We start from the raw sequence: 11,166 nt of genomic DNA on the forward strand, positions 1-11,166 counted from the left end.
ATATTTAATTTAATTTCCTATTTTATACCACTGTAAAGTGCCTTTTATCACCTGAAAAAGTGCTTAGAAATCAAATCTATTATTATTTGCATTGGTTTTATCTGTTTTATGTCCTATCTATATTCATGTTGCATTGTTGGAGGTGCCCGGGACTTAAGTTTTTCATTGCCATATCTACACTGTAGCTACTGTGCATATGACAATAAAGCCCAATAAATGTACTTAGTTACTTTACACCAATGGGTATAGGCCTAACAGACACTTGGGACATTCTCTCCCCGTACTTTTTCTGACTGATGTAAATATGCAAATAAGGCGGGAGAGCACCAAGCATAGCCTTATAAATAAGGGTGTGCCAATGGTTTTTTCTTTCGATGTTATCTGACAAAGAGCAATAAATGACTATCATCAGCATAAAAGTGAAACTTTGCATTTGAAATGTTTCTAGACTATTTAGACTATTAATACAAATAATAAATATTAATAAGCCTAGAACCTATCCCTGTGGCACACCCTTGGATACATATCCAATACATATGAGAGCAAGTAATACCTTCTTTCTGGTAGCTGCCTGAAAGATAGTTCCTAAACCAACAGACAGCTTGATCTGACAGACCAATACTGTATGGCCTTTGTACCAGTAAGGCATGATCCACAGTGTCAAAAGCCTTGGACAAGTTAATGAAAAGAGCTGCACAATGTTGCTTTTTGTCTAAGAATTCAATAAAATAATTAACTACCTTTAAGGCAGCCGTTGCCGTACTGTATTTTTTTGAAAGTCAAATAAAATATTTGTAGTTGATAGAAAGTCCTTAAGTTGCTGATTTACAAATGATTCCAACACCTTAATTAATTTGGAGATTGGCCTATAGTTGTTAAGCAAAGTGGGGTTACCTCCTTTTAACAGTGGGAGGTGTGGCTTTTATAATTGCTAACGGCACGCATTTTGCAGCTGCCTGAAGAGCAGCCAGTCTGACCCAAGACCTGTGTTCCTGGCTTTTGACCATGCAACATTGCGCTTGTTAAGCAACTTGTTAAGCAACTTGTTAAGTTGTCGCCTTCAATTCTGTACTTTATAAAGGGGGCAAGCTAGTCAACAATTTCAATAAAACCATCATGAAAGAGTTTCGAAGCATTTTCAACATCAGAAATACAGACAAAGAGGCCATGGATATAACTTGCTCAACAAAATGTATCATATCACGCTTCATGATCATATACGTGGTTAGGATATCAAGACTTTTGTATTTCTTACTGTGGCAAAGATACAGTGGTCACTGATGTAATTTGCAAATATAGAAGCGGCTGTGTATTTATTTTACTTTGAGTTGAAGTTTTTATGCTACAGCCTTGCCAACCAACACTGTTCATAGGCATATCGTTTGCGTTTTGCCTGTACAGTATATGGGTAATTGGATAGTTATCTGTCCACAATATAAGGTCATGCCCTTTTAACCAGTGACTGAACTTCTCTGAGAAGTTCCCTTTTAAGGCCATGAACTCTAGTCTAGACGATAGACAAGATGTCTCAGGATACCTTATTAGCAAAGGCCACAACTTGGTATTCTTCTGTCATGGCCTGGGTTTTCGCTCTGAGTTCACGCTGGAAACCAGTCATGCATTTTTTATCCTCCTTGTTGTCCACTGCTTGCTGCCCTAGCTGAGCCTGTTTTGTAGGACTGGGTCTGGGCAATACTTAATGCACATCATTGACACTTCAGGTCCTGGATCTCTCACTTTATTTTAGAACTATTTTTCTTCGCATATCGAAGACCAAGGAACTGGTGGTGGATTTCAGACGGCGCCAACACTCCCCCCCGACACCAGTGAACATCCAGGGAGAGACTGAACAGACTGGTAAGAAAGGCCAGCTCTGTCCTGGGGAGTCCTCTGGACACTGTGGAGGTGGTGGGAGACAGGAGTCCTCTGGACACTGTGGAGGTGGTGGGAGACAGGAGAATGGCAGCCAAGCTGTCCTCCTTGCTGGACAATATGTCCCACCCCCTCCAGGACACCCTGTCCTCACTGTGCAGCTCCTTCAGTGACAGGCTGCTGCACCCCAGCTGTCACACGGAGATATACCGCAGGTCCTTCCTTCCTGCAGCGGTCAGACTATACAACCAGCACAGCCCCTAGTAGACCCCCCCTCCCCCCCACACACCACAACACAGACTATATCACCCCTTGCTGCTAAATACCAATCAACTATGTGCAATATGTGCTATATGTGCAATATATATATGCCGTTAATAACTGTGTAATTTATACCTGGCTGCTAAATCCTTAGAACCGTTATAAGGTGTGTTTGTGTTTGTTGCATTTTGTATTTTGCAAATTGTGTAACTTGCTGCTGTTAAATACCATCAAACTATGTGCAATATGTGCTATATGTGCAATATATACATTATATACATATGCCATTAATAACTGTGTAATATATACCTGGCTGCTAAATCCTAAGAACTGTTAGAGGATTTGTAATTTGAAAAGTATTTTTTCTTTAGTTCTATTTTTTTTAATTATATTTTTATTATATCAAAACTTAGTACTTTTTTTTAACATATGTAACATTAAACTGTCTGTGGCTCTTTCCTGCTGTAACAAAGCAAATTTCCCCTCTGTGAGACTAGCACAAGATTAAGATCTGAATTGTGGTGGAGTAAAAGTACCAAAACAAATGTAAATACTCAAGTAAAGTACAAGTACCTCACAATTGTACTTAAGTACGGTAGGCTACTTGAGTAAATGTACTTTACACCACTGGGTATAGGCCCAACAGACAAGTGGGACATTCTCTCCAGTTTTAGCGAAGTACGCTTTTTTTGCAGTGGGTTTATATTTAAGGGATGCTTTTATTGTGAAGGATTATAGACGGAAGTTGTCGTGTTTTACTGTTTAAGTCAAACTGATGTGCTCACAGCTCTCTGAGAACACTTTGTTGTTAAAGCGGATTGTTGAACAGCGAAATGATTCTCAACATTAGTGAAGTTTGAACAGACAGTATACTGTTACATGATGGTTTGAGTTGAGGAACAGAATGATGCAGCTCTGACAACTCCAGCTCTTCCTGAGTGGAAGCTGATAGGCTAAGTTAGCCGTTGGCTCAGCGTCTGTCCAGTATGTGAAGTCTTTGTTGTATAGTATCACAGCTGTTGTGTTTATTAGCAAATGTGAAGAATCAACTTTATCATCGATGCACCCAGTGCTTTTTCTGTGTCCTATACTTCAAGTAACGTCACAAAAAGTGAACACAAGCTAGCGAGCTAGCGTCTATGAGTTTGTTAGCCTGCTGGCTAGCCAGCGTTAGCTGAAAATATAATATAATAATATCTTGTCAAAGGGTGCATTCATGACATTTTCTGCAATATATAAAACGAATGGTGTTCATCAGCCCGTTTTCCTCCCTCGGCTTTTATAATGGTTTGCTTGTGCGTGCTTTGTATTGTGGGTTATGTTAGTAAGTAAGAAATCATTCTATTGTCCTGTCTTCTCATCATCCGGTGAAGATAAAAACTCCAAATGTAACGCGAGTCACTTTGTGACTGACTGTCAACGCTTTACTTTAGTAAATAAGACTCATTTGAAACTTGATCTCGTTTATAAGCAAGTAATGTATTCCCTTTTTTCTTACATTCCTGTAAATTATAATAATTGTGTATTTTTTTTATAATAATAATAATTAGTATTAGTCGTAGTGGGAGTATAATTAGAAGCACTTGTAACAAATCCAACATTTTCTGTAATTGCACATTTTCACATCGAAGAAAATAATATGAATGTATTATTTACGCGTGTCTTTTATGACTTAAAATGACTGTGTGTGTGTGTGTTGCAGGAGAGCAGCTGAAGACAGACTGCTGTCCTACCTGACAGGTCAGCTGTATATTTGCAGGTGAAGCTCCGACATGACTAAGAGAAGCCCATCTATTCAGCTTGTCAAAAGGTACATCTACGTTTTTGTCATATTGGCCGTTTCAGTGGTTAATAATATAAGTTCAAGTATTTGAATAAAGTAAGTCACTTTTTTCAACAAATCTCCTCAGGACAATTGACATGAACTCAGATGCAGTTTAGCCCAGAACAAAATACTGTTGTCTCTAAAGCTGCATATCTCCCCAGAGCCTTCGGTCTTAAATGCCTCTGACGTTGTTGCGTAATATAAAATATGCCTCGCGAGAACATGTGCACACAAACCTGTATATCTACACTTGGTTTCTGCATAGGTGGTGGACATGTTTACACATATTTGTCAGTGAGTGTGGGCCACGCCATACGTCTACAGTCATACATTTTGTCAGGAAACGTATTTTCAGTTAACTTATTAATTACAATATGTCCAGCAGTGGCTCAGTCAGTAGGGGCTTGGACTGGGAGCCATAGGGTTGCCGGTTCAAGTCCCCAAACAGACCTAAATATGGAGTGTGGACTGCTAATTGGAGAGATCCCAGTTCACCTCCTGGGCCCTGCAGTGGTGACCCCCCCCCCCCCACACTCCGCTGTACAATAGCTGCTCCTAGTACTAGGATGGGTTAAAAGCAGAGGTCAAATATCACTGTGTGTGCTTTGTGCATGAACATGTGTGACCATTAAAGAGGGTTTCATCCTCCAATTCTATGTAAGCACCTGTCTACAATGTGTGCTTTTGACAATGTTCAGTTCAAGTTGAAAAAGCAATGACATGTATTTCAAAGATGTATATGATTTAAGATTGTATAACATTTTCATAACATAACAGTCAGGTCACCAACCTTTGGAGTCATAACCTTAAACATACCCACCTAGTTACCCAACACATAAATAATGTGTTCCTGACAGAGGTGATGTGCAGGTGATCAATCCCATGTGAAATGTGACAGGATGCTGAACCATCACTGCAGAAGGAACCCGGAGCTTCATGAGGAGCTGCAGATCCAGGCTGCAGTGGCAGCGGGGGATGTGTGCACTGTCAGGAGGATGCTGGAGCAAGGATACTCGCCGAAGATCCGCGATGCCAACGGCTGGACACTGCTACACTTCTCTTCTGCCAAAGGCAAAGAGAGATGTGTTCGAGTCTTTCTTGAGCATGGAGGTTAGAGGCTCAGTTTTGTCTTTCTGTTGAAGTTGGCTGCATTTGGTGATTAGAATTGGCTTGACAGGTCTTAACAATAGAGGTCATTACTTTACTGGAAGAGGTTCTTCTAGGCCCATTAAAAGTACATATATTAGTCTGACTCATATCCATTAAAACTCTTACATTTGCCATATCGAGAAAATCAGATCTGTAATAATATGTTTTCTATATACTGTAAGTTTACATATGATACTGTAAAAGCAATTTAGGATGCAACAATGAAATACAACTATGGCTAGCGCCATAGGCCTTTCAGATAAACTTTCCAATTTTGTTTTACTTGATCATACTTACATTTTGGATGTTGATATGAACACAATTAACATGTTAAAAACCTATAATTCCTGAATGCATGAACATAAAGGAACACAAGGAAATTAAAACAGTTTTAGAGGGCATTTCCAGGAACACCTGTTTTGTTTTGAAAGCCTTATTTATATATCAATTTCTGCAGCCAATTGCTGCAAATTTAAATGAACGGTTAAAGTCAAAGTCAACTTTAATGTCAATCTTACTCAGTTTGTGTTTACAGACAGAGAGATCGAAATGACGTTTCCACCAATCCCGAATATAAAATTATACAATATACAGATATGTATACAAATATGTATAACATATGTATATCCTATATACACAATCAACAGACACATTTACACATAAATTAAAGTTTTCACATTCAGGAAATCTATTGTCTAGTCACAATGTCCAGCTGTGTCTGAAACCCACTGCACTGTCACTATCAGAATCCTTAAGTATACAGGGAACTGTACGTTAGGGTAATAATATTAGAAATAAGAGGGACTGTAGAGTCCAGGCTGATTACAGATCATGTCACCAACAGCCTGTTTATTTTCCTTTAATTTCACTCTTTCCATGTGCTCTGTGCAGCTGACCCCACAGTGAAGGACTTCATCGGGGGCTTCACAGCCCTTCACTATGCTGCTATGCATGGCAGAGCGCGCATCGCCCGACTGATGCTTGAGTCTGAGTTCCGCAGTGACATTATAAATGCAAAAAGCAACGATGGCTGGACGCCGCTACACGTGGCTGCCCACTATGGTCGAGACTCGTTTGTACGCCTTCTCCTCGAGTTCAGGGCAGAGGTGGACCCGCTGAGCGACAAAGGGACAACACCACTACAGTTAGCCATCATCCGTGAGCGCTCTAGCTGTGTGAGGATCCTTCTGGACCACAGTGCCAACATTGACATTCAAAATGGCTTCCTGTTGCGATATGCCGTCATCAAAGGCAATCACTCATACTGCCGCATGTTCCTGCAGAGGGGAGCAGACACTAACCTGGGACGTCTTGAGGACGGTCAGACCCCCCTGCACCTGTCGGCTCTCAGGGATGATGTGCTGTGCGCTCAAATGCTCTACACGTACGGGGCTGACACCAACACCAGGAACTACGAGGGCCAAACTCCGGTTGCTGTCTCTGTTAGCATGTCTGGGATCAGCAGGCCCTGTCTGGACTACCTGCAGGAGGTCACCAGTGAGTCTCCAACATACCCATTACATTACATTACATTTCATTTGGCTGATGCTTTTATCCAAAGTGTAAAAACCATAAAGATTCAAACTCAGAACAGCGAGTAAAAAACAAATAAAACAATTAGTTATTATTTATAACACATTGGTTATTTTATTGATGAGCCTAATCACAATAATCATTTATTCCAACCAACATTTAAAAAAACATAAGATTGTATTTACTGGATAGAGCCTCAGAAAGGCAAGGAAGAAGGGAAATTACAGAAAGGGATTTCGATGGCATCTGAAGGTCAGTGTTTTGACAATGATTCAGTGTTGCTGTAAAGGTCTTTGGTATTTATTCACGTCTCCCCTTGTCGACTAATGCTTTCAATCACTTATATGCTTCTTGTGACAATAACATTTTTACTATGGTTTATGTTGCTGGTGGTAAGCAACTTCAGAATTTCTGAAATTAATAATCCTATAGTGAACCACATAGATACAATTCTATTGATGGATGTCGACAGAGAAAGGGGAAGGATAAATATAAATCTTGTCATCTTAAATATGAACGGTTTTCCACTTATTTTTTATTTAATGTTGGTCATAATAACAATTGTGAATCTTTCTCCCCAAAATTCTAAAAATAAATGAAGACATAATGACTTGCAGTATGAGTACAATGGGTCCTTACCCATTGGAATACATCTGTGAACATGTATAGGATGCAGAAAAGGATTCCAGGTTTAGCTCAAAGAGTGTAAAGCGTTTTACTGTTAACTGTGAGGAGGAAAGGAAAACGTGTAAAGAGTAAAAGAGGTTCTAAAGACTTCTGTTCAGACACAGGGAGCACATCACCTGAAGCATTACATTTAGAGGGAACAATGGCTGCATTCCTCCACTGCCCCCTGCTCTTTGATATCTGTTGATATCTTTGATATCAAAGAGCTGTGCTCTGATTCAGACAAGCCCATTCACAGACTCCAACCCTCAACCAGATCACATATCTGCTGGCTTTTTGATTACACCTCCACCTCCTGGATTAACTCATATGCCATGAAAGACTTGTCCCACCGTATGACAGGCTCCCAGCTCTGTTCAGCTGCTACACATCTCAGTGTTGCTTGTGTGTCCCAGGTCAAATACTGCAACATATAACAGTATCACTTACTCTACTGCATTAATGCATTATTTATTAATGCATGCTTGAAAGCACTTGACACCAAAATACAAAATACAAGTATTCATTTTGATAACCATGCAGCATGTGTGGTAATAAAATATGATTACTTGTAGTTTTCAAATAGACACAACTTGTAATAAAGCTCTTGGGGGCATCTGGGCTTTCTGTGAATTTGTGTGTGATTTCAATCGGGAAACACTTTTTCAGCTCATCAGCCCTCAGTTAGAACACATATAACTATAGACTCTATACAGAAGGGATGACTAAGTCGGATTCTACTTTTAAAATAATTTTTTCATCAGCATTGTTATTTATCGATATAGAACCAAACCGGTTTTATTGGGAAATGACTAATCCTAGCTTTTGTCTATAGTTGTTATTGAGTATAAATGTCACAGTTCTCCAAAATTTGACTTTTGATGTTGAGGTCACAATTCAATAAGATGTTTCATTGAATATATAATAAAACAAATCGCATCACTGGCAGCCATTGTTCAAGTCTTAATTGTTAAAAATCAACAGACCATTGGATTTCTGTTCTGACAACCGTCGTTTACATTTAAAGATACAGTTGACATGATATAAAGATCATATATCCACAGTATGATTCTTTTTTCTTCTTTAATGTACCAAACTAAGGCCATAATATGGTTAAATTTAAGTAGTTTATTTAAAATTAATTATTTAACCAAATAACACATTGTAAAACACAAAGTGAATAGCCACTTGATAACCTTTTCGGATCTCAACTATAACAGTGTCTAACAAAGAACCGATACCGCAGTATTAATAAAGAACCAAACTGATTTTATTTGGTAATAGAAATCCAGTTTTATTATTTCTCCAGTTGTTATTTTAAATGTAATATCATAATGTAATTTTTTTTATTTTTGAATCTTTTGTTGATGGAGCTACCACTGAGCTAGGTAAGGTGATTAACTAAAAAGTCAAACTAAATTAACTAAAAAGTAAAACTTTCACAAACATGAATAGCATCAGTTATCAGCTCACTGGGAGGTCAGTCTACTAAGATCAGTGTTTTGCACTGTGCTCCAGTGAGAACCTGTTCAAAAGGCACACTGCTAAATAACATTACTCTTTTTTACTTTTTAATTGCTAATCCGCCAATACTCACCTATCTGCAATAAGCCAAAATTGGCTGACATAGCAGTTATATATGCGGTCCAGTGTTATTCACTGTGTAATAACGGTTTCTGTTCTTTTTTCAGGACAACCTCGGACTCTTCAAGACTTGTGTCGAATACAAATCCGTCACTGCATTGGCCTTCAAAGCTTAAAATTGTTGGAGGATCTACCAATTGCAAAGGTTATAAAAGACTATTTAAAACATAAGTTTGACAATGTGTAAAGGGTATAACAACAGAAGATTAAAGGGTGACTAAATCCCCTCTACTGTCATTTATAAAGACTATGCAATCCCTCTGTTCCTTGTCTGGAAGAAATGTCCACAGTTCTGTCTATTACACACTGAAGGATAGTTAATGTAGTTTGGTTGTCCAGCTTTCTGCTCCTGTTATTTATTTCAGCCTTTTTACATTTAGATCAGTGGCTGAAGGATGGAAATGGATTGTTTGAAAAAGAAGACCTCATTTGACAGAAAGCATTGTCACTACAGTTAACATCATTTCCATTGATGTTGTTACTGTAAAAAGGTGCATGATTCTCATCAAGTGCATAATTGCCAATGATTCCTTTTTTTTTTTACTGAGCTATATGAACCTCAACTTGCATTGCTGCAGTAACAATTTTCTTTCTGACTCAAAATCGACAAAGTATTGAGCTATTTGGACAAGGATGGCTTTAAAAACTTGACAAGGTATACTCTCAGATTTAGCTTTATCACCCTATAGTGAGTCTAATTCCAAAAATGTATGTGGTTACAAACCTCTTTGTAATTGTTAAATACTTTTTGAAGCAGATAGCATTTGATGTGCCCAGTAAAGCTATTTGACAGTTGATGATTCAGAGCTACCCATCATATAAATGTCACAATTATCAAAATCCATAATTTGATTGGACTTTGATGTTTAGGTCAAAATGTATTTCATTCAATAAAAACAAAATGCATGCCTGGCATAAATGTAAACAACGGTTGTCAACAAAAAGACAACTGTGTGTCAACACAACAAAATGACAGGATATAAAAAATCACATGCTGTTAAATAAACTTATTTCACAAGACAATAAATTATTACACACACAAATTAGAGCCAATAGATAACATTACGGGTCTTTACATTAATAACAGCATGGGTTTGCTCACAAAAGCAAAACATTTACCAGACCCCAACATTTAGTTTTTCTGACACTTTGCCTATGTTGTGTAAATGTTACATAGCTCATGGGTGAGGCCAAATGTTGCCACACCACTTCAGGAAAGCAAGAGACATGTAGTTTAGTTCCCCCCAATCTCCGAACCTGGCGTTGGCTGTGGTCTCTCTGAAACTGCACGGTAACTTCACTCTAGTGTCTTTGGAGCGTCTGCAGGCCCCCGATCGATGTTAACATTAATAAGCATGATAAAAGTACAAAATAGACAATCCATATGGCAAAAATGATCATGTGAACAGAGACTCTAGGAACCACAAGGATCAGTGCATTGTTGGAGCGCAGTGGGGTAAAGGGGTTTAAAAGAAATCGGTCTAACTATTAAGGGCTTGTAGGTGAAGAGTTGGAATTTAAATGATATTGTGGAGCCAGTGAAGAGAAGCTAATATGGGAGTAATATGATGTTGTTGTTAATGTGCCGCAGCTTTTTGAATCAACTGAACAGTCTTGGGAATGTTTTGGGGCTGATGATGAGGAACCATACATTAATCCAGCCTTGAAGTAAAAAATGCACTGGTTTTTCTGTTTGGTTTGATACAGTGTGTGCTGGCTTATTGCAACCAAAGAAAATGACCTGCCACAAATCCTTATCTCAATAACAAACAGTTGATAATTCAGGCAATTTTATTATGCATTTATGAATTTCTAAAGTTTGAACAGGGCAACTCATTTGGTGTTACAATTTGGCTTAATCTGTACAATGCATCGATCATAAGATTAAAGGTAGGGTAGGTAAGTTTGAGAAACCGGCTCGAGATACACTTTTTGTTATATTCCATGGAATGCTCTTAACATTCCGATAGCAATGAATATCTTAAGTGCTTTGACAAAAAATCCATAAAAGAATGTCATCTGTGGAAGCCGTAATACTGTAAAAAGCACGACCAATCATTTTAGCCGGCCCGGCTAAAATAACTGGATGGCCTACCTGCCTGTCAGCCTTCCATCTGTGCACAAACTTATCTCGTGCCCTCATTGGTCATGTGCGCGTTCGTGTGTGTTGGAGGAGGGGCTCTATAAGGAAATGGCAGATTTTCTCCGGTTGTGTA

At 38.7% G+C, this 11,166-nt stretch overlaps 1 protein-coding gene across 2 annotated transcripts; it reads left to right on the plus strand.

Annotated features, from left to right (window-relative positions):
- The first annotated feature begins 2,898 nt into the window (after positions 1-2,898).
- asb7 (ankyrin repeat and SOCS box containing 7) lies at positions 2,899-10,898 on the plus strand. Of its 2 annotated transcripts, XM_034141020.1 has the most exons (6): positions 2,899-3,117; positions 3,836-3,943; positions 4,857-5,068; positions 5,999-6,604; positions 8,998-9,095; positions 9,331-10,898. In XM_034141020.1, the coding sequence occupies exons 2-6, from the start codon at positions 3,906-3,908 to the stop codon at positions 9,340-9,342; spliced, it is 966 nt and encodes a 321-aa protein (XP_033996911.1). In that variant the 5' UTR covers positions 2,899-3,117; positions 3,836-3,905; the 3' UTR covers positions 9,343-10,898. The 2 variants fall into 2 exon arrangements, with proteins under 2 accessions (XP_033996911.1, XP_033996910.1); XM_034141019.1 differs by having other exon boundaries at positions 8,998-10,898.
- The last annotated feature ends 268 nt before the right edge of the window (positions 10,899-11,166 follow it).

The sequence above is a fragment of the Trematomus bernacchii genome, unplaced genomic scaffold, assembly GCF_902827165.1.
Source record: "Trematomus bernacchii unplaced genomic scaffold, fTreBer1.1, whole genome shotgun sequence".
NCBI lineage: Eukaryota > Metazoa > Chordata > Actinopteri > Perciformes > Nototheniidae > Trematomus > Trematomus bernacchii.

Excerpts from the sequence above, each read along its gene's own strand:
- asb7 (XM_034141019.1), top strand. The coding sequence starts at position 3,906 with ATGACTAAGAGAAGCCCATCTATTCAGCTTGTCAAAAG. Across the intron at positions 3,944-4,856 it reads TCTATTCAGCTTGTCAAAAG|GATGCTGAACCATCACTGCA; the intron begins GTACATCTACGT and ends GAAATGTGACAG. Across the intron at positions 6,605-8,997 it reads CTACCTGCAGGAGGTCACCA|GACAACCTCGGACTCTTCAA; the intron begins GTGAGTCTCCAA and ends TTCTTTTTTCAG.